A 24,104-nucleotide genomic window follows, 5' to 3' on the forward strand; every position below is an offset into this window, starting at 1 on the left:
GAAAACAGTGAGATCTCAGCTGGAGAGAAAAACTGGTGAAGTATACAAAATATTTTAATATATAGGAATATATAGGAAATAACCCTGACAATACATACATAGATCAATTTAGGCCTTTTCTGTATGCTGCGTTCCTTGGCCACAAACCGCACTGCTCTGGCCCTCCTGGTATAACATGCAGTCCAGTAGCACCTTGTGCCGAAGGAGTATCCTTTAGCCGTTAACACCGTAGGGTTTCTGACCCACAGAGAATCATTTCCAACCATATAGGGCAGTCGTACCTGTGTGGAATAGTCAATTCATTACACTATTTAATTTGTGAAATGACACTTCTGATCTACAAAGTGTTTCACATCCCACACATTGCAGGCAGTTAACAAGAAATAGAGAGTAAGAATTAATTAATCTGAGCCATAGCCCCAAGAGATATGTAGACAAACATTAATCTACTGATAGAAATAGAGCAACTGAGGTTGTGCGACTTGTCCAAGGCCACAGTGGGAACCTAGGGCAGAGCCGAAATTAGAGTGCAGCAATTCTGACTGCAAAGCTCAGTCTTGCCTCTCACGAAACTCATTTTCAGGAGGAATATAATCTTTGAAATACACCATGCATTTAGAAAAAGTCATGGTTTGTCTTCTGTACTTCATTAGTGTGTTGCAAGTGCCTCCTGATACATGGGTTCAGGCTGTAAAATATTGACTTTGGTGCATCTTGAGTGTTCATATACACAGAAATACACTCATATATATATTACATACAGCACGTGCATGACAACAAGGTATCTGACGAAAGAGTTCAGTAGCAAATACACAGAATAACGAGTGGTGATGTGTTACTGCACAGCTCTGCAAGCAGACTGCTGTCCGGGTGCGGACACACATTCCCACGCCAGCTAGCTGGAGTCCTGCAGCCACCCTGTTGTGGAACAGAGTCACGTTGCATTTAAGCCCACTCAGCCTCACTGACGGGCATTTTTGGAATCCCACTGGGAAGGATGATATCCAGAGGTAGAAGGCCCCCCCGTACTCATCCCGAGTGCTTCACCACAATCCATGCTTTCTCTGCAGAATCCTCATATTCTGATGATGATACACCCACGTCAACACCTACTGTCATGAAAATTTGCAAACATCCTCAACTTTCTTTCATATGGCTACAATTTTGAAGAAATTACATTCAATCAAAAAAAAAAAAAATACCCGACATACCTTTGATTATGCCTGTGTATGTTCAGGCAAACTTTTGGGTACAACCTGAAAAGAAAACTAGAACAACTGAGCTCTGTGTGTTTCCTTTATCTGGTTTAAATGCCTGCACAGACAAGGAATTTTTGCTTTCCTTGTAATTAGTGTACATGTGTTCAGACTCAGATAATCTTTTCCTTAGGTTTTTTTACCAGTCCTGACCTTCCTATTCGGACCCGTGAAGCAGACCAGCTCTACGTCTTTTGGTTCTCAGATGATGAAGTGCTCGGCATTTGGCACTTGGCTTATCTCATACATTTGGGATTATAATTATCGACACAAGTGCCTTCCCAAAGGCTGGCTGATCTTTCGGTATGAAGATTATGTAGGAAAATTAATGGTAGAAACACGGATTTGTCCATCTGTTCCTTTCACTGTGGTGACTATGAGCTCTACAAACAACTGTGCTATTTCAATTCTAAAAAATACATTTGCAATGTCATCTTTAAGGAGGTAAAATACGCTCAGCTTGAGTTTTGTTTTCTGCCGGTTTGTGTATCAGAGCAGTAAGCTGCTGTGCATAGCAGAGCATGCGGGAAACCCAGAGCACAGCCTGTTACCATGCTGTATTTTTTGCACTGTCTGCTTCTATTTTTCAGCGTCCTGCCTTGTTGCTGGCTGATTCAAAGCGCTACGGAGCATCCGATAGCAGACAAACCGTAACTCCTCGCGCCCAGGGTGGGATTGCTGCTGCAGCAAGGTGACCCCGCCAGGCATGCAGCACCCAACTCAAACTTTCCTTCCCCGAGGACTGAAGCCAGGTGCCGGTTGACCCAGCACCGCTGATTTTGCTGAGTTTTTCTGTCGCTTTCCATGGACAGCCCGCTAACGCAGAGCCGGCTGGATGCTCAGCGGGACGCAGGTCTATCCCCGAGCGTGCCTGCACGATCTTTCCACGTGTAGGCGGAACAACAGGGCGGCCGCGGGCAGCCCCGGCTGCACCGTGACAGAAAATAAACCCATCCCGGCACCACGGCCCGGCCGGCCCAGCCAGGCGGGCCCTGCCCCGGCGAGCCCGGAGGCCGCACCGCAGCGCTGCCCGCAGCCGGGAAGGCCGGCCCCGCGCCCCCGGCCGGCCCACCGCCCCCCGCCTGCTCCGGCCCCGCGGCCCCCGCCCCAGGGCCGCCCGCCGCCTGCTCCCGGGGCTTCGCCCTGCCCCGCGGGGCTGCTGCCCCCGCCGCCGCCCGGCGGACGGCCCCGGGCTGGGCGGGCTGCAGCTGGGCCCGGCCCGACCCGCCAGCCGCCGCGGCGCAGGGCCAGGCGGGGCGGCGTGACCTCCGCCCGGTGCGGGCCGGGGCCGGGGCCGGGGCCGGGGCTGGGGCTGGGGCCGGGGGCGGTCCCCGGCGGGCCGGAGGCGGAGCCGTGCGGCGGGAGGAGGCCGCGCCTCGGGGGCGGTGTTGCAGACCGAGGAGGCGGCTCCGGAGCCATCGCGCCTGCCCGGCCGGCGGCGGAGCTCGGCTACAGGGGGAGGGGGGTGGGGGGGGCGGCTCGGCGGCGGGTCTGCGGGCCGGGCGGGCCCCATGGGCGGGTGTGTGGGCTCCCACCACGACTCCTCGGGCAGCCTCAACGAGAACTCGGACGGCACCGGAGGTGAGCGCTGGGCCCGGGGGCTGCTGGGGGGCGGGCTGGCCGGCCGCCCCCGGCGCGGCGGGGGGACCCCGGGGCGGGCGCTGCGGGCCGGGGCCTGCGGCGGGGCCGGGCCCGGCGCCGGGCGGGGACGGGGACGGGGGGGCCGCGCTGCCCTCGCCGGGCTCGGTGCGCCGCGCCCCGCTTCCCCCCGCCCAGCGCCCGGCGCGGTGCGGCCGCTCGGGCCGCAACTTTCCCGGGGCGGCGGGGCCGTGCGGGACCTCGGCGGGGCGCCCGGGTGGGCACAGCCTCGCGGGCAGAACCCCCGGCCCCGGTGTGTGCAGGGGCCCCGCGGTCGGCCCGGCGCGGCCCGGGGGCAGGCAGCGGGTGCAGTGAGGGCAGCCTGGGGAGAGGGCCTGCCTGCGGCTCCCCAACTTTGTTTTTCTTGGGCTCAGCTCCTTGTGGTGTGCGGAGAATAATTCTTCAGGCAACTTAGAGCCTGGCACCGCTGCGGGTTTGGGTTTTATTTTCCTTTTTACTCCCTCCAAGAAAGATGGATGCTTTCCGGCAGCCTAAGTCACCCACGCTAAATAATCCATTTCCAGCGACTTCAGGTGTTGGAGCAGCGTGTTCTCTCGCTCGTGTGCAAGTGCACACCTACTTAGCCGGCGTGGCTTATGTGGAAGTGCTGCTGCGGCATAAGCAGCCTTTAATCCCTCTGTTATTCTCTACCTAAATGTCAGAATGATTGCTTTTTTAACGTTCTCAGGTTTGTGGGCCCCTGATGTTCTCCAGCTGAGCTGTATGTGCTTTATAATCATTTAAAGTCAGCCTACCAACGGGACGCTTGACTTATAAGTAGTCCTCACGCATGCAGGGTCCACAGATTTCAGGTTGAAAATTGCTGACCCAGCTCTGCGTTTTCCCCTGTGCCTATGGAATATTATTTATCAGTCTGTCTGTATTTTGGATGCCCCAGCTGATGGGTGTTCTGTTATATCAATGACCTTGCTGTCATTCCATACTGTAAAAAAATGCAGTGCTCTACAACTATATCTGAAGCAGCCACCTGCTGATTAATGTCAGATACGTAGTTCATAGAAATACCAGAAAGTCCAGCTGCTAAGAACTGTGTAGGATTTAATGACATCATTGTCATTAAAAGGATTTTTGTAGCTTTGTCTATTAGTCTTCCTAACTCTTCTCCTTTTCTCTGTTAACACACTTCTTCCTCCTTTTTTTTTTCATCTAAAACGCATCTGTACTAAGCAGAACCAGTAAAAAATGTAAGAGTGTCAGTGCAGAAAGGACCAGAGCATACTAGAAGTCAGAGAAAAATGGCAGGAAGCATTGCTTACCCAAAAAGGCTTGACCAAAAAAATAGCATTAGAAGCTACGCTCACATTTGTTCTGAGACCTGCTGCAGTAGCTAGGTGTTACAAGGTGAGATCATGTCACAGAAATAGCCTGTTTCATTTCCTCGCTCTTGTCTTCCCTGTAACGTCGAATGAATGAGATAGGAGAAAAAAGAAGTATCAGAATTTGGCTGATATTGTAAAATAGTCTTATCACATGCCCAGTAGCAGCGCGTGAGGTGGACAGTCTCCATCCAAGTTGTCCACAGAGCGCTGTCCCAGATGGCCTTACTGGGTGCGTGTTCCTGCTTGGTGTTTACGTGGCACGACACACTGCTGCTTTGGGGTTAAATAACCTATTGTGCTTGGTGCCTTAGAACAGCAGCTGGGTTTTTCAAGATGTAAGAGATGTGAAATGCATGTCAGCTGGCTGGCTCGTGTTGATTCATGCTCTAAGGATAATGTTCCTTAAGGTTGTCTTGCTGAAGTAAGAAGTGATGAAATTTCAGTTGAATTATGGGCTTCTCAGGGCTGTCTTAAACAATCAGCTACAGTGTGCAGTAGCCCGTTTTGTAACGTCATGTATGTGTTCCTGCCTCTCAACAAGAAAAAAAGGGGGTGTAGGTTAAGCTGAAAGAACCTCAGAATATCTTTTGTAAATCCGACTCCCAAGATGTCAAAGTCCAGCCTGCACTAATTCTTGGCTTTACAAATTCTGCAAACATGCCCATGCCAAGTATGAAATCAGACTTTCTCTCTCGAGGGTGCGTATGTCTTGAGGCATCGGCAAGCAAACCAGCTGAGGCACAAGTGAACGCCATCATTTGGAGACGAGACCTGTGCAGAAAGGTGACTTACTCCTGTTTGCTATATCAGGCTCATTTGCTGCAGCTCCTGGGCTGTGACCTAGTCTGGTGTATTTGCTGTCAGATTGCTGTCAGTGAGCAGGGCCAGGTCATTTATAAATCTCAGGAAGGTATTTTGGAACAGAAACAGTTCTAAACAGAGCTCTGCCAGCGATGGACTCACTTTGGGGAGGCTTTGTCTTTTTCCCAGAATAGAAAAGTTTCTTGGAGAATCAGTGGTCAAGAGATTGATTAGAGACTAATGGCAGTGCTTGGTGCTGCATAAGAGTGGGAGCTGGATCTCAAGTCTTAATTCATACCGGTCTCAATCTGTTACGGTGCTGTGGGAAGCTGGCGGAATCTTGCTCAATTCTATCACTGGAGCTGAGGTGCAGATTTGCCACATCCCTGTATCCTCCTCAGTCCTTTTGTCAATCACTGGCACTTCCCGTTACTTCTCCGCTGCTCAGCAAAGCTGACAGTGTGCCCTGACCACGTGCGCTTCCTTTGTCTTTACTATGAGTATTTTTCAAGGTCAGGATGTTTGCATGTAGCTGGAGAGCTGTTGCATATACTCAGGTGTGTCTCTGTGTGTTAAAACTGAGTTAAAAAATACCAGCTCTCTTAGTGTGTACCAGCTTATTGCACGTTTCTGTTCACATTGACTGAAGCAGGAGGAGTCTGTACCTTAACCAGAATTAAGCAGATGCTGCTCTGCCCACCCTGCTGGAAATGAAATGGTCTTTGCAGATTGGTACCAGCTGTTTCATTATCACTGCTCTTTTTAGCAAGTTTTCATTTCAACAGAATACTGCTTGTCGTATTTACAAAAAAGTTCCTGTCTTGACACTTGGTGTGTTGTAGGCCAGCAGAGCTGTATTGTGGTGGGTGGGTGTTCCGGATGGTGAGATGGATTTATTGGTGACTTACTAAGGGAGATACAAGGAAGAATAAAAGATGATCATTAGGTGGTTTATAGACACAGGGGTTCCCCACCCCTTTACCCCTTTTGTTTAGCTGTCTCCCATCCAATATCCCAAGCTTTCAGGAGCCGAGCACCACAAGTTTCTGCTTGCCGTGCCTTGTCAAAGGTGGCTGGGTTTCTACAGGATGGTGAGGCAGGGGGAGAAATAGCTGTCCTCTGGCCACTTACAGGCTATGTGACTTCTTCAGTTGGGTGTTCAGAAGAGCATTGGGTTTGGTCTTTACTGCTGGAAAACTCTGGTTTTGTGCCTGTACATAAGGTTTAATAGCTTATCAGGTATGTTCAGTTTAGCAAAAACAGGAGAACTTGCGTTGCCAACTTGCCATCCCCATAGGCAAGACCTTTCCGGAGGGCTCTTAAATTTCCTTTCTTTCTTTGGAGGGGAGCAGTGGGAAGGAAAAAGAGAAACATGAACTCATTCGGTTTCTCCTGGCAGACTTTTACCCTATTAGAAGTTGCTTATTACTTTGTCTCATTTGGTAAAATTCAGTGAAGACAATAATTTGCGTGGAATAACGAAAGGGCAGGAAATCCGATGTCTAGAAGTATGGGCATGACAAGTCATTACAGATAAAGCCTTTTGGCTGCAGCTGTCTGATTGCTGCTGCGTTCTCCTTGACGTGATGTTCGCCTGCCTGCTGGAGTTCTTATCGCCCTTCTTTGTTATAAAAGACACTGATTCTGTTTGAAATTTGTCTTCTTTACTGCTGCCCCTATCACCCAGCAGTGATAATAGGGACAGGTGGAAATAGGGCTGCACATTTGACTGACATGCTAGAATAGGAGGCTATTAAAAATATAAATTCCTCCTGCAGTATTTGATGCAGTGCTAGAGCCTTGTTAACTTCTAGAAAGCCAAATATTGTGCTCAATCTCTGCTTTGGCTAACTGGACAACGGTTTCTTAAATATTTTCTTTAGAGTGCTGTGCAGTGCTGCATATCACATGTCTAATTTGAAGTTACAATAACTGCTTTCATGGTGCTTCTATGGAAGACTGACCAAGGGAATTTGCATATTAAGTAGTCAGATTTGTTGCTCACAATTGGACTAATACAGTAGGGCTATGCATGGCTTGCACGGGAGGGGGGTTAAACGAGCATCTCATGACTGAGCAGTTAATAGCATCTGGTGCCTACCCCTTGTATTGCAGCATACAAAGAATCTCCCACTTCCAGATTGCATTTTGCAGTGTGTTTTAGCTGTTGGTGCAAGCTGTGATGGTGCGTGCCTGCCCACAGCACTTTTCTGGGATTTCTTTCATTGCCATCTAAAGGAGGTAGCTTTAGAGCTCAGGTAGTGCCTGCTGTTTCGTAATGCAACCCTGAAATACGGTGCTGGATATGTTTTTGCAAAGGTAGTATTAAGTCAGAGCTGGAATTAGCTGTTAGGTCTTACTGTGCCTTTTGTTTGTTTTTTTTTTAAATTGAATGATAAGAAAAGCTTAGCATGGCTCTGACAAGTTGCTGTATGTCTCTCATGATTTCCACAAGAGTATGTGTGGGTTTTATCTGGGCTTTGTAATAAAAGTAGCCTTTAATGACTGTTTCTTGAGGGCTGGGCACCCACTGCCTCCTTGAGATTATTAGGATCTGTGGATCTTGTGCTGAGAATGCCTGATAATTCAGTCCCAAGTATTTTTCTACTGGAATACCACTTTGATGGTATGACACTTTTCATTTGTAAACTAATAGACTTTGTTTTGTTTTTCAGGTGATAACAAGTAACTCTTAGAAAATGAAATAAGGTGTTACTTTTACTGTTAATAAGGGCTGACGAACACAGCTGTTCGGTTTCCTTTTTGGCATTGTTCCTCCATGTAATTGTTTGTTTGGTTTCTAGATGAAGTGATTTGTTTTAATTTCCCTGTTTGGGATTTCAGTGTTGAAAGCAACAACATCCTCCTTCGCTGAATATTAAATATAATAAATTGAACATCCATTGTGTTTTGGAGAATTTTGATAAATGGAAAATATTATTAGTTGCCTGTTTGAATAAACTCTAGAAAACGGTGATCCACTCTTGATGCAGCAGGTAATATGATAGCTGTTATTTTTCATGTGAATGTTGAATATAATTTATGAGTCACAAATTATAATACAGTTGAAGCCAGAAATAAAGATTTGCCTTACAGTTAAGTCTTGCCGATTCCTGCAAGTTGTCTTGCAGGTATGAAAAAGATCAAGTTGGCCACAGCTGGTCTGGTTACCCAGCTCCTGAAAAAGAGGGGGAAAAAAAAAAAGAAAATAAATATGTGAAAAACTTCTGACCAGATGGCCATGTTTGAGAAAGGAATACAACTGCTCCTTTGCTGTTTTATAAGCAAAAAAGGACTGTGATCCTTAGAGCGTTTGACATAAAAAGCACTTTTACCCTGTCTTGTAGACAAACACTGTATAAAAGTCAGTTACATTTTTTTAGGCAGTTGTTTTCAATTTACTACCTCTGGTTCACTCCCTTAAAATTCAGATTCCTTTGATTCAAATACTTCAGGGTTTTTTTTCCTCTTGGTCCTTAATTATTTTTTTTTTTTTACTTGCTTATGCATACTACAGGGACGTATGCTGTACTGGCCAATAGGTGCTTTATGATCCTCCCAATTCTTTCTCACCAGACTCAAAATGACTTTTTGAGCACGGCTGGTGCAATATGTCCATCCTCTCCTGCAGAGAAGCCAGGTCCTAATGTGTCCACAGCAATGCAGCATGACTTTCCCAAATACTGCTCTGAAAGAAAATATGGAGCTGGCTTGATTTTCCTTCCCGTGGGGTGTTTCCTGCAAAGAGGCACAGCTGGGTGTGTGGCTGTAAGCTTTCTCTTCCCAGAGCTGGTGGCATCCCTGTCTTAGGAAGGGAAGAATATTTTTAGGGGGGAGTTCTGCTGCCCAGCAGCCAGGATGAAGCAGGGAAGCCTGCATGTGGCATCTCTTGGGTGCACAGTGCTTAACTGGCAGCTTAAAGGCAGGAGCCATTTGGTTCACCTTCATCTTTCCTATTTACAGGTACTTTAGGTGAAGTTTGTGGAGGTTTATGAGTTTTATTTTTCTTTCAGCTGGAAGGTTTGCAGGACTCTTCTTTCTTTTGCAAAGGTCACATTATGAAATTGAGCCTTTCTAAATCTTCCTAACTCCAGTTTTAAAAGCTGCTTCATTTAGACAGCTGTAGTCATCATAATTGTAGTAAAAATAGAGTAAGCAGGCGGATGAAGTAGTCCTCAGGGATGTCTTGCCAGTTTGGGATGCTGAATTTCAACATGCAGAAAGGTGCTGACCTTGGGTGGATGCCAGGGCGATGCAAGCGTTGCATGTGTACGGTGGGCTTTCAGAGGCATCTGCTCACTTTGTTTACTGAGAACCTACGGGCTCTGTTTGCTCACAGCGATGCTAAGCCTTTGTGTTTGTATTGTGACTTGGCAGGGCTGGTGAATCCGCAGGAGCATGGGACACATCAGATCCACTCGCTGGGAAAGTGCCTGTGCCATGGCTGCTGGTCCTACTGGGGGGAGACTGGGGCCAGGCATTGCTTGGCATGGGAGCATGGCAAGGGTGATGAGGCTCAATTACCTGAAATGAGAAGTGAAAGGTGATGAAGTGGCCTGTTCTGTGAAGCAGGTGGAATACAAGGAAGAAAAAAACCAAAACCAAACAAACCCGAAGTCAGTAACCTGGTTTCTGGCTGTTGACTGAAACACTTCACTTGCACTCTGAGGTTTTCAGTTACAGCTTAATTTGCTGCCTGTGTGTTGTCTGGCTCACATCTAAGACTTGAAGAAAGAGAAACATTCCACTAATTTGGAAGCAAAAGTAGTGCAGGTTTTGGGTTGTGTGTGTTTTGTTTAGTTTTTTTAAAGGTGGGGGGGGGGAAGCTTTTCCCTGATGTAGTGATTGTGTTTCTGGTGTGAAAATTGCAGAATGTAATTCAGCATTTCATACTGACTACCAGAAGCGTGCTGCATCCCAAAGCAGTGTGAGTGCTCGTTGCACTGCTTGTACAGCCGATGGATGCTGTAGCGTAATATGTAACTCGAGATTTTACACTCTTGACCTGTGCGCAGTAAAAATGCGGGATGTCTAATGTGGTTTGTTTAAGGTTCAGCTGGAACCTGAATTTTGCATTTGCTGCCTTCTGCTGACCCTAGGCCGATCTCACAGCTATCAGCCAGGTAGCAGCTTTCTTTCCTGGCACACTTGGATTAGGTTTGTGCATATGAGAGATGGACAAAAGATGGGGAAGTGCAAACTGCATAAAAGGGTTTTTGCTCTGTGCCCCACCTTTGTAATAAATTTAAAAACTATGCCTTAAATGCTGAGTGGGGCTAGTGTTTCCTAGGCTACCTTAAACATTTAAAATGACGTAAGTAGCCTGTCATCCTGAGACTTCACCTTACTGAGGGAGGTGCAGGGGCATTGCAGGTTCTTCAGGTAATAAGTGCACAAGCAATGAATACACACTATCCGTTCGCAGAGGCTGTTCTACATTCGGTTGACCTATTAGGGCCTGATGTAAAGCATTTGAAAATTGTACTTCATAAAGTAGAAATACTGGTGGGGATGGGGATCCTTGCTGCTGTGCTTCTGTATTAGAACACTTCAACACCTCTTCCCTTCATCCTTTTCTCAATGTCCTTCTCTCTTCCCATCTCCCCCCGCCCCCCCTCCACAAATGATTTAAAAGGAAAAAAATTCAAAGCACTGCTTGAAAGCCATTTGTGGGAGGAGATGGGCACAGTTCTGAAGAAATGGTTCTTCACTTCTGTAGAAACTCAGATGTGCTGAAGGATTTTTATATATGTATAAAATTTATATATATATATATATATATATAAAAAGACATCCTTGTGCTGAAGATTAGGTAGAAGGGAGGGGAGTTGGGGAGTTTCTGCGTGATCTGTCATGTGGTTTTCCCATGTTCTCAAACATGAAAGAAAAGGCACTTCACAAATGGTAGTGAGGAGTGCTTCAATGGTTTTTAGCGAGAACAGGTGCTGCCCAGGGTGAAAAGATGAGGTTAAAATGTGAAAATGTATCATACAGTGCTGTAGATTGCATGTTATCTTTACCCACGTTTAATAGGGAAAGTTTACCCCTGTAACACGTATATAGATTCAATCTACCATTACTGACACTTGCATAAATAAAATATTTTCCATAAAATGAAATTATAAACGTTTAATAGTTCATAACAACTCACAGTTTATAATAATTTATAATAAATGTAGCAACTATAAATAATTCTCTTTGTTCATACAATGTATTATGTAGGAAGGCATTTTTCAGCTTTTCCCAGTAGAGATGTGTGCTCTTTGAGAACACTCTCGGAGCCTGAGATGGCGTCAGGAGCAGAGTAGGGTAGTTTGGGGTTACAAACTTGTTACCTTTGGTATTTTTAAAACTCAGTCCTGGAGCTCAATTTCTGCTCTCACACTGTGATCAAGGGCACTCTGGATTCAGGCTCTTTCATGGCATTTGCTTCGTTGCTTTATTTTTCTGCCAAAGAACTATCATCTCCTGTGATTCCGTGTCTGTATAGGTAAATACAGTATTTTTGTAAAAGAGTACCTATGAAATAGTGGATAGTACCTGCAGCTGGTGAATGCCATTTTCTCCTGCCAGGTTTTTTTTGGCAGCACGCTGCTGCTTGAGTGCCTGAGCCTGCTGTAGAGCATCAGCAATCACAGGATAATGGCTGGCTGGTGAAAAGGTAAATGATGTAAGTAAAAATTGCTAATTCATGTGTTTCATATGTACTTCACAGGGTATTTCTTGGCAGTGGTATAGCAAAACGTTGCCTCTGTCATATATGCTGGACTTTTTAATGCCTTCAGAATGTTTTCAGATGCATTTGCTTTATCCCTGCTGCAAGTAAAAGCTATGTACCTTAAAATAATGTCTTTAATGCAGGATGCTTAGCTTTCAGTTGGGCTCTTACCTGTCAAAAGCTTCTGAACCTCTCTTGCAGGTATCATTGCATTGCATGCCTCCTTCATAGGGGACAAGAAGGACCTGCAGGGTCATGCTGGAAGCAGAGAAGGGACACGGTGTGTCTGAACATGGAAGCATGTTTTAGATACCTTTTTGGTATAGGTACGAGTCCTATTTCAACTAATTGCAGGCTCTCGGTGCTCCAAGCTTGCTGACACGTGGACTGAAGCAAGGGTGAGAAGACATGGGTATAAGCAATTTGGAAGTGTTAATGGGAAGCAAAGTGTAGAATACGTGTTAAATAGTTTGGAAGCCATAAATGTTATCTGAAGGTTGGACTAACAATTTCACTAACTCTTGCTGAATGTATTCACACGGAGGCTATATTTGGTGGCAGCAGTAGTTAAACATACGTTCAGATGAAGCTTAGCACTCCAGTCCTTCACACCTCTAAGTAGCAGCATCCTTCGCTGTTCCTGGATTTGGTCTGGTTGCATGTTTGGGACATGATGCGAATGCTCTGCTTGCTGAGGACGAGCAAATCTTTTCCTTTGCCTGTGCGTTGCGTACATCCAGTGCATGTAATGAGCAAACCTGCTGAACGGGTGGTAAATCACAGGTCCCAACTGAGGGTTAGCACTTTGAGGGGTGAAGAAGGGGAAAGCTGTCAAATATCTATTTAAACTGTATTTCTAAGGAGTTGGAACTCGCTTGTGAGTTGCATGTTGATGACTTGGCTCAGTAAAATACATAACAGACTGATTTTTCTGTAATTTTTTTTTTTTTGCTGTGTGTCTACAGAAGTACATTAAAAGAACAGGGGTTGCTATAAATACAAGCAGTTATCGAACAAAAATATGTTCTGAAAAGTGCTTATCAATATTGGATATTATGCTAAGACAGGTTTAAATGCTCATTTGAGATAAGTTCTCTCACTCATTTGTGTGTTGGGTTTTTTTCGCATCTGTAGATCTCCGTTGTATCTTTATCCAAATCTAAAACTAGTTCTGGTGCCAAAACAGCTTGAATTGCAACAGAAAACCACGAGTATTGAAATCACATTGCTTGGTTAAAGTCACATGCTTTAAGTCAGTCACGTATTGTATAGCCTCACATTGATGTTACTTAATGCAGTGTCCCATTGCTGCCTTAACGCAACTGAAACAAGCGCATTCATTGTATGTATCCAGGACACTCCAGCTGCTGCACTGGTATTACAGCACAAAAATAGCTCCGAAAATACTACAGGCTTGGGTTTTGGCTTTAACTGAAACTCCTTCAGAATGGAACAAGAGGGAATACATGATTTTAGTCTCTCCTCTGGGAGAAAAAAGGAGCAGCAGCATTGTCAGAACAAGCGAGCATGGATATTGTGGTTTGGTATTGCAAGGCAATACCAGACTGAGAGTCCTTTAGGTGTAAATAATCTTCTTGTTCCTGAACTCTGGCTCATGATAGAGACTTTCTAAACCAGTGTGCTTTCTATCAAAGTGAGGAAAAAGATAATCCATTGTACAGAAAAACTCTTTTCCTTCAAACCTCTGCAAACAGTTTAACTGTATTTGGGGTATTATTCCCCCTCTGCCCTTGTAAATGGCATGAACTGTTAGAAAACATACCAGGTTCTTCTCAACTGTGATAGAGCTGCCTGGGCCATCACTGCCTTGAAGAGATGATGTAAATAATGCTGTGTCCAGCTGCCAGTTTCCAAAACCTTTTCTTCCTTTTGTTTCTTATGGAAAGAAATACTAGCAAAATATGCTTTTTAATGTTGAAGTCCAGTGTTTTGTGACCTTGTGTATCTCTCACAGATTCTGTCCTGCTGGTCTCTTCTTAAAATCATGTTTCTTCAGGGGAGACGTACTTAAGCTGGAGTCGTGCCAGTCCTGAGTACAAGTCGTAGTCTGGGTCTCGGTTGGGCTAGCTCATGAATATTGAATAAATTGAACCGAAGGAACAATATTGGCTGCAAAGAGTTTACTGTCTGATAACTGGCCCTTACAGGTTAGGTGGAAGCAACTTGTGCATTTTCTGAACTGTCCTTACCCATCTTTTTTGGTCAAGTGAGCTTGACCAGAAGGGAATTCTTGACTCCTAATCCTACCATCTTGCTGCTGAGTTTTTATTTTGCCTATTTAGCAGTAATTAATAATGCTCCAAGGTACCCATGTTTTGTAAGTTACATCTCACTTCTGCTTTGATTGGCCTCATCATCCTTTACCCACCGAAGTCCAGGAAGGTGTTAGTCAAGGTGAATGTCAAGACTTGGGTGTGCTTTGTCTCCCTGGGAAGTCTCATGCCCTTTCTAGCGGAGTGACTGGTCTGTTGTGCACCTAAGTCTCCTAAATACTATTCTTCTAGTAATTAGGTTTAAGTGGGGGAGGAGGAGCAGTCATGGCTTGTGATTAAATGACCACTTTAGCTTTTTAGGCAGCTTGAAAGGTGAAATACTCCACTGGTTTTTGAAGAGTTTGTGCCCAGCAGTGGGGAAAACACATTGACGCAATTTGAAAAAAGAGAAATTTGGGTTCCTTGTTTATCTTTAACATAGCAGGTGTCACTTGTGCTGCCAGTGGAGATCTCTTAAGTGTTTTTGACACAGGTCAGTTATGTGGAAGCTGCTTCCCAAACCAAGTAGGAGTAGAAATGTGGGGGTGCGTTAGCTGGTGAACCCCGAATGAAACACCCCGTTTGCACCCATCCCATTGATGGGGTCTAGCTGACTGCTTCACCTGGGAGTGGTGATTACACATGCAGAGTGGTGGGGCTCTTTAACAGTCCCCATTGCCAGCCTTCATCTGTCCCAGGACACGATCAGTCATGATCAGTTCCCAGGGAGCAACTTTTTCTCGAGAATTTATCAGTAAACATATTTAAAGCTGTGCTCACCACTGCTTCCTCAAAATATATGGCACTGGAAAATAAACCAATATTTCTTTTGCATTCTATATAACTCTTCACTACGGTATTCACTTTTTTTCAGGCTTTATCCATGCCAAAAATGCAAGTGTTTTATCTTAGGAGTGCAAGTGCAATTTTTTTACTCCAATTATGTTCTTATGATTATATTCAGGGAAAATGGTATGCCACAGGACTATGGAAGAAGTGATATTAGCATTTTATCTTACTGTGGTGGGAACTTATTACAAAAAGTTAATAATTTGCATTGAGCTCCACATTAGCGGGGAAAATATTATAGATACTTGGGGGTGGGGGAGGAAGTGTTTCGGTTCCTGCCGGTGTCCTGCTTTGTTAATATCTCTTGGCAGGCTACATCCAGGGAGGTGCTGAGAGCACTGCTATCTGATAATCAAGCCTGTAAAAAAACCAAAACAAACAAAACTAACTATTAGGTAGTGACAGTTCAGCTTAAAATAAGGTTGTGCAAAGTCCAAGATGGCTGTTCCAGCAAAGGTTTCTGTATTTCCTAGTTCAATGCTGTGTCAAACAGAATATTCTGTCTTAGAAATTCTACCAACTGATCTAATCTTGTCTTAAAAGTCTTTCCAGGTTTGCCTACTCAAGTATGCTGTCGCTATCTGATTGCTCTGCCTGCCAAATTTCCAAGCTGAATTCATCTTCCATTGATAAAGCGCACTTTAGCTGCTCAGTGCAGTCACCCTTCCTTCTTTCACATGTCTCATTTCATTATTATAAATTAATACGAGGATTTTTTCCAGCTGAAGGAACTCTTGCCATGCAGTTCAGATTTAGATATCTGCACCATTTTTCTTTTTTTGAAACTTTCCAACTTTCACTTGTATATGTTGAAGGTTAAATAAGGAACCCTTTTCCTCACAAAATGAGGAATTCCTCACAATTTTGATGCTAAATAATGAGCCCCTATGAACGAGCTCTTTCCAGCTGCCGGGACTGGGGTGAACGCTGACTCAGATGTGAACATTTTCTGGTGTGTTTTTCTCATGTTCATCTTTAGCTTTTACACAGGTCAAAAAAAAGTTGGATTACGTAGCTTTCCCCCACTGCCTTTCCTCTGTGGCTAATATTACAGCCTGCTCTTTCAGTGGAAACACAGTTGAGGCTGATTAACTAAGTACTGGGCACTTTATTGCCAGCGTGTAAATGTTCCTAGGTATGTTCCATACTTTTCCAAGCAGTATGATTGCTGAACATACATTTTTCAGTGGCTTTCTTGGAGTAGCAATTTGGATTGAGCGCTTGGGACAGTTTGGATCTGCTCCTGCTGTTGCAGGTTTAGGAAGACAAACTGGAAGACACAAGCTCTTCCATGATAGCCAACAGGCAAGTGCTGTGCTTTGGTGGGAAAGGGGCTGCGTAGGACTGCAAAGATGATCAGGGGACTGGAGCATCTCCCTTGTGGGGAAAGGCTGGGAGAGCTGGGCCTGTGTAGCCTGGAGAAGAGCAGACTGAGAGGGGATCTTACCAAGGGCTACAAATATCTTCAGGGCGAGTGCCAGGAGGACGGGGCCAGGCTCTTTTCAGTGGTGCCCAGTGACAGGACCAGGGGCAATGGGCACACAGTGCAACACAAGAAGTTCCTTCTGAGTATGAGGAAGAACTTCTTTACCTTGAGGGTGACAGAGCACAGGAACAGGCTGCCCAGGGAGGCTGTGGGGTCTCCTTCTCCAGAGACATCCAAAACCCACCTGGATGAGACTGTGCAACCTGCCCTAGGTGACGCTGCTTGAGCAGGGGGTTGGACTAGATGATCTCCAGAGGTCCCTTCCAACCCTGACCAGTCTGTGAAATGACAGGCCTGTCACAAAAATAGGGGTTGGTTCGGAATACTAGAGATCAAACTTGCCGGTTTAGTATGAAGAGGGCATGCAAAGAGAGTTATTCTTCCGACTTGATTTTTCCAACTGTCTCCAAGTAGTTGGTATTAATCTTGGACATACCCCAGCAAAGGTTACTCTTCCCACAGCAGAGGAGTCTCTTGTGTTTTACTGCCTTTCTGATTATTATTTTTAATAGTCTCTGTTGCTAGTAGTGCCTAAATATTGCTGTAATAGGGAGGGTCCTGAACCCTGGCCGTAGTTTTATGAACCAAAGCTACAGCTTAAAAAGTAAGCAGGGAAGAAACTGCCGTTGGAAGAAATCGCTGCCTGGGGTCTGGCCGAGCAAGGAAACCTTGTGTATTTGTTTATTCTATTTGCTGGGGGATCTAAATGGGTTTCTTTCACGTTTACAGTTTGATTGCTGCCGTGATAGAGTCCAAAATGCAGCCCCAGTTTTGCTGCATTTGGGGTTTGAGGTGCCCTTGATCAGAGCTGCAAAAGCAGCAGTTCATGGGCATGGTTTGCTCATCAGAGCAGAGTAATTAGTACAGTGAGCTGGGTGAATCTGGAATGTACTTGCATCCAGCCATTTTTGTGAATTCTTCTAATTGCTATAGCCAGGTATTGGGGGTTTTGGGGTGGGTGTTTCTTTTTCCTCTCAATGCTTTCAGAAGTCCCTCCACCTAAACAAAATAATTGTACCTGCACTAAAAAAACACAGGACATCTCGACTTTTGTTTTCAGATGGCTGAAATAAAAATGTCTTTTTGACTGATGCCTTCTCACTCATTACCAGTCAAAGTTCTCATCCTTAAATTTGAAGCTAGGCTTATTTTCCTTTCAGGTTGGAGAAGGGATGAGAAGAAGGTCTCTATAATACTGTAGAGTTCTGCCTTAACTCAGAACCAAAGACTTTTCCTACAGAAACTTAACTCTCACATCCAGATTCAATATACACTTATTTAATCTGTCATTACAGCACACATGTCTTAAATTATGTGGAAAAAGTAGGAAAAGTGCATCTGTCCTGAAAAATGACACTACTTTTGCTTATGAGTAGGTGATGACACTGGAGAAATAAGGTCCTTCGAGCATTATAGAAAGTACCTTTTTAGAAAAGTGAAATGTAGCCCATGGTCAAGACCTACTTCATCTATTACTGGATATGTAACAGCCAATACCAGTGCCAACATAATCATTGCACTGCCAGTTTTTAGCTTGCTCTGAATTGCTGAGAATTAAATGTGTTTTCAATCAAATTGTGTTCTGTAGTGATCCCTCCATTTGAAAGGAAGAGCAGTTACTTAAGGGCTGTGCTGTTGTGTCTGCTGGAAATGCTGCCCTTCGGTACAGAACAGGCATTGCTCAGTCCATTAATAAAGCTAAAGACTTACGTGCTCAGGGACTTTTGAAAGAGATCAAATGAATTTGCTAAAGGTGGAAAGGCTCTGGCTACTTTAATCTGTCTTCATTTGAGCAATTTAAATGAAGAGGGCAGTTTCCTGCACTTATTCAAAGGTCCTTCCATCTCACGGAGAGTAGCAGGCTCCCGCAGAAGGAGGTTTACAGCAGCAGCTGACAGCTGGGCTCAGCACTGCTCGGAGGAGGAGGATGCCTTGCTTGTGCAGGCACCTTGGGTTAAATGCTTAAAGTGGGATTGCATCAATAAACCGTGACCATAGGGCTGTAATAGGTCTGTCTTTTTTTCCCGAGTACATCCACAGGGGGCTAAAACAGCCTTGAAAGGATGTAGCTTTAAGGTTACTTTGGTCAAGTGCTCCCATTTAACAGTAGTTTTATTTTTGCCTGGATGTACAAGACATACAGATATATATATATATATACACACACAGGTTGCAACAAAGGCTTGTGTATTTTTCATTTTGGGTTATGAAGATGGATAATAGCTTTCTAATTATCTAAGCAATGCACTAGTGTACTGATGTATTATTATTTGTCTCTAACTCTGGCATAAATATGGTTTTCTTAACAAAAGGTGTACTTGAAAGGTAGGAGTTCCTTATGGCTAAGAGGTTGGTATGTATAAAATAGCTGGACATACATGTTTTTCAAAAGGCATCTTGGTCTTCTGAAGTTGCCTGGGCATTATTAGTAAATAGTACTTACAATATTGCAGATACACTTTGTGCTGTTTTAAAGGAATCCTGCTTGCAGATGACAGTTAGTAAAACTGAAGCATCACCTATTAAGAATTTTTTTTAAAGTCTTTCTAATATGTCGCCTGTCCTGTAAACTCTACCAGTATTAATCTGAACACTGGGAAGTAACTAAACTTGTACAATATGCCCAACTTGTCCTCTACTAAAAAAACCAACCAACCAAACAAAAAAACTACCGAAACCCCTGAACGCAGAATTCATGTTCACATCATCCTTGTATGCTGCTGGTTCTTGCCATCTCATGTTGTGCACAGAGGAGGAAATTCTCTGCATTTACCATCAAAAGAAGGATGATTCAAAGGTAATTGTGCTAATTAATCATGTAATTATTATCATTAAACTATTGTTACTTATTAAATCGTGTAGCAAAACAGTATAGAAGGTAAGTCTTTAGTCTGATTACAGAGGAATAGTTAGGGAATTTTTTTATTTTAATTCTTGGTATGATTTGTTTCCCTTCCTTTTAAGTATTGGAAAATAAATGGGAGCTTTGTTCCACCTTTGTGATGAGCCCTCTGATTATGCGTTACGCTCCTTCTCTCCCTAAAATCTTTTACCTTGGAGACTGCAGTCGAAAACAGTTTTTAACTGTGAGAACTCAACTCGCGGTGTGTTTTATCCTTTCTTCCAAGATCTGCATAATTAAATGTCCATGGAAAGCAGAGGCAAGAGGATGGATGTCACTCTGACAGCGTAGAGTAGTAGTCCACAGAAGAGATGTGGCACCTTATGGCACGAGAGTGGGACTGCACGCACCGTGAGACACGGGGTGGGACACGTGGATAGGTGGTGGGGAAATTATCCAGCTTTGCTCTTACTCAGAAGAAGGTACTTTTCATCCTGTTTCTGTGCTCTTGGCTGATGGAGCTCTCCCTCTCTCTGAACTGCTCTCCTTTCAGGGTTTAGTTTTTGTTTTTCTCCTGTGTTTTGTAATCTTTAGCATCTTCAGCTGCAGAACAGAGCTGTTGGTCAATTGCTATAACGTGCCTCTGGGTCCCCACAGCTCCTGTAAGTAACTGTTTTCATTTTATTGCTTAATGCAGTCACTGAAGCAGATTCCAGTGTTCGCTTTAGATTCTGTGGCCCTTTTATATATTGTTTTAAGGCAAATTCCTATCCTTCACATGGGGTAAAAAGCATATGTAGGGTTGGACCCACCAGTGTTTTCGGCAGGAGTTAAATTTGGAACGGTCTGCTTGAAAATTATCTTCAGTTGTTCTTTACTGTCTGTTCTAACCTCTGGTGGGGGTATGGGGAGCAGCAGACTTTTTCAGCGTCCCAAGACAGCTGCTGATCGCTGTGTATCACTCTTGTCTGAGAAGCACAAGTGTTGCACCTTTGAGCCATTGATGCTGCTTGGCCTTTACACCCATCTGTAGACCTTCCAGCTGCTGAATTTTCTCCAGTCTTGGGTACTGGAGTTTCTTGGAGAATGATTTTCCAGAAGAAAGAAGTTTAGTTTCAAAATTGCTTCTTTAAAAAAATCTAACTTGCATCATCGTTTTTCCTTAGCTGGTTTTTTCCCTGCTTGTTTTAGACGACATGCTGTTGAACTCAAGGCTGGAGTTTGCTTAGGCTGTGAGCATATGTACTTCCATGAATAAATTCTCAAACTTGTTAATTGGATTGTGGATCCAGAAAGTATTGACTACAGAAGAGAAGTAAATGAATGTTTTTGGTTTTCACTGGGGTGTTAAGCCACCAGTCTGTCAGACTTCTGCCCTGCAGAAGTTCAGTGTGCACAGTCAAATGTATGAACATGAAAATGGATCTAGTTATGTTGGTAGCCCACTGTTTGGGAGTACCTGGATGTACTGGGAGTACCAGATCACTGGTATGATCATTTGGCTTCTGTGGTCACACTGGTTTGTTAATGTTGTGACAAATTGCATTTTACTGATGGGAAACAAGGGACAGCGGAGAGGAGGATGAGGCCTGCTAGTTAAAATATTGTAACATGTAGAAAACTTCTCTGTGGATGAAGAGTCTTTTGTGCTAAGGGCAGCTGAAATTTAGAGGGGGTTTTGTTAGGGTGTGTGTGGGTTGTTATTGTTTTTAATCCACCTGCTGCAGAAATGGAATCTCGCCCTTGCAAGGCCTTGGGGCTTTTTTTAATCCTATGGCTGTAAACTTTCCGGGAAGGGCAAATACTCCAACAGATGAGCTTGGTGGTAGATGGAAAAGCAGGTCCATGTTCTGGGTGAGTCTTGTGCTGTGTGACCTTAAAAGATAAACATCAAGTGGAGTGCTCAGTTTTCTGCTCCTAAATCACTGGTGTACTGGTGCTGTATGTGGCACAACTAACTTGACAGCTATTAAAGATGATATTACCACCTACCGTTAAGAGCTGGCTGAGAGATTACTTAGCAGAAAGAAGCCTGACATCTGAGGAGCATCAAGAATGCATTATCCCACTGTTACACATCTGTCTGCAGGTGCTCAGCACGGCTGCGTGCCCGCAGGTCTGCCTCGTTCAGCTTGCACTGGCAGACGTGCTTCTTGGAAATCACCAGGACATAGTCCCTGGGAAAATAAGTGGTAGGTTTTAGTTAGACATTAAGATAAAACATTTCTTAAATGGGAACCAAGCTGAAAGCGTCTAAGAGTTGATACAGAAGTAATTTGTAAGGAGCATGAAATGGTACTTTTATCATGAACAACTGCCTTGTAAAATAGAGCTTGATAGAACAGCAGGTAACATTGTGAGAAATACAGTTCCTTAGATTAAACCTTTAAATGTTTGCTTATGCATCTTTCACCTTAAACTGAGCAATTGCCTTTCAGTTTTCCAAATGGCACCTGTGGAACGGTAACTGTAAAATTAAATCATTAAGATAATGTATGTTTGGTATGTGTGTCAGGTAAGGTTCCTATTTTTGGCTTATACTGAAGCTCTTAATTAACTGATGAGCTTAAGTAGCTGAGATACAGTAATAGTGCATTTAGTTAATTGGCTAATGTGAAACTTTATCCCTGCCAATAACTGTGACACTGGAATAAATTCAAGACATGGTGTTAGATCCTGTAACTAAGCTAATTTAATCATTGGTCATTGTAAAAACAGTTACCAACTTGGAGGCTTTTTTTGTTCACTCTGTTCTGGAATTTGTGACTGTGGTGCGTGGCAGAAGTGACATCGTGAGCAATTCCATGTTCACCTAAGTATTCATTAGGAACATTAAATTGGCCATCTGGCTTGCGCATTATACCGTGTATTGCACAGACAGCGTTAAATGTCAAGATTTTGGTGGAAGGGTTTAATGCAACATAGCCCAATGCAAATGAACACTGTGGTGAGATGGGATCTGAAAATTGTGCTGACTTCTGCAGCTCCTCCTAAGCAATTTTACTTCAGGGGAACCCTATGGATTTCTAGGAACTCTGTTGGTTTTAACATTTTCCTAGGTAGGACTGAGCTGTACTGATGACCTAAAAAGGCTTAAATTCTGTTGGAACTAGCTCTCAATTTCTGTGGTGCTGGTGGAGCTTGTTTCTGTTGGGGCACTGAAGTGCCACAGCTCTTCCCTTGCTGTCCTTCCTGCTGACCCAGTGAATGGGCTAAGAGCTGCAGAAGTCTGGGTTTACTTGTAATCAAGTAAGTTCCCTGGTGGCATCGCTCAGAAAGTCTTCAGAAGTCGCAGCGTCATGTGTACACACCTGCACGTGGGTCTGCTGAGGAGGGGTGTGCTGGCTGGCTTTCAGCATAGTTGCACCTAAGCAGGGTGGTGCTGGCTGCTTTGTTTAAAGAAAATTATCAGCTTAATATTACTTGTAATTCTAGCGGGATGAAAGATAAGGCTGCCTTTGATATTTTTGGGGGGTTGTTGTTTTGTTTTGTTTTTTTAAATGAAAATTGTACTAGTGTTAGAAGTACTCACGGTGTTTTAAACACAGACCAGATGTACAGCAGATGTCCCTGTCTGTCACTTAACAAACTCAGAGAATTGTGATGACCTTGCACGGTCGGTCTGTGGCTACGTGACGGAGGCTGGCGCTGATGGCGCCGCTGCTCCCATGGCTTAGGCCAGCGTAAAGGCAAAGCTTTGGTTTGAAAGTTGCTCAGCCAGACCCTGATCTGTGCCTTGCTCATGGAACTTGGCTGTTAGTGTGCAGAGAACACTTGCAGCACTTCCAATTGCAAGGTTTTTGGCAGGAGGGATGTCAGCCTCTGGTAAGCGTCTTGAAATCTTGCCCTAGCAGTTCACATAGGGGCTTTTCAGGCAGTGGTCAGAGGGAGAAAGTTATCAAGCAGGGAGGGGGCTTCTGAGCCAGGACAATGTTCATTTGCAGCTGTGAACAGCAGACCTTTCCTGGCGTTAAATCCATGCTAGGAGTCGAGACTGGTCCATGCTGCTGGCGTGGAGCAGCAGGCGGGTGCCTGCATCACAGCAGTGCGCCAGCATGGAGTTGACTGGTGAGAGGACCTTGCCACTTGGTGGTTTTATCTGATGTCTAAAGTTTCCCTGTTAACTGGATCAAGGGCAAGATACAAAGGATTTTAGTACTTTAAAAGTGAAGTTGCTGAGTTGCATTCTTCCTCGTGATGGGAGACAGAAAGCACTGGGTTGTTATTTTTTTTTTTTTTTTTTTAGGTAAGCTCTGTGTGCCTTCCCACTGCATTCCCACAGCTGTTTTCAGCTCTGCTGTGCTGCGTGCTCTGCTTATTTTGTTGTGCATGCGAGAGGTTGTGCTGATGCCGAGCTCTTGGCTGCGATTGAGTTTTAACTTAAGCTATGGTTTGCAGAAGTCAGAAGCAGCATGCACTTTATGTAGCCTATCTCAAATAGAGTATTTTTCATGTTGCTGACAGCTTACTTATTGGTTCTTGTCATGGTTTCCAAAAAGATAGTTTAGTTGTGCACTGTAGATGGTACAGATTAAAGGTCTTGGTGCTTGCACACCGTGATTTGGAAATGGGTAAATCTTTATCCTGTTCTGCATTCAGCTGAAAACATGCACCTACCAGAGATAGGAGCAGTTTAAATTCTAGTGTAAACAGTGCTGACAGGTAATTGCATTGATAATGTCTGTCCCTCGAAGCTGTTCTGCTGTAGTGCTGCTCAAACTTCACTGCAAGGCTGAAGCTAATGCTGAGCAGCCAGTATAGCTGCTGCTGTTCTTCCTACCAGCTGCAGAAGCAGAATTTGTAGCTCCAAGATTCCTCTCATGGGTTGCAATAGAGACAGATGGGCATCATCTGGCCTTTGCCCTGCCTGGCCGTGTTCCTCCTTCATCTGTGGTCACCCC

General features: G+C 44.5%; 1 protein-coding gene across 1 annotated transcript in view; it reads left to right on the forward strand.

Moving 5' to 3' along the window:
* The first annotated feature begins 2,702 nt into the window (after positions 1-2,702).
* UBTD2 (ubiquitin domain containing 2) overlaps positions 2,703-24,104 on the forward strand; it is a 61,118-nt gene continuing 39,716 nt past the window's right edge. Inside the window, exon 1 of the mRNA XM_055719022.1 lies at positions 2,703-2,837. Within this exon, the coding sequence (XP_055574997.1) occupies positions 2,768-2,837 (70 nt within the window). The 5' untranslated portion in view covers positions 2,703-2,767. The remainder of the gene's footprint in view (positions 2,838-24,104) is intronic.

The sequence above is a fragment of the Falco cherrug genome, chromosome 8, assembly GCF_023634085.1.
Source record: "Falco cherrug isolate bFalChe1 chromosome 8, bFalChe1.pri, whole genome shotgun sequence".
In the NCBI taxonomy this organism is placed as follows: domain Eukaryota; kingdom Metazoa; phylum Chordata; class Aves; order Falconiformes; family Falconidae; genus Falco; species Falco cherrug.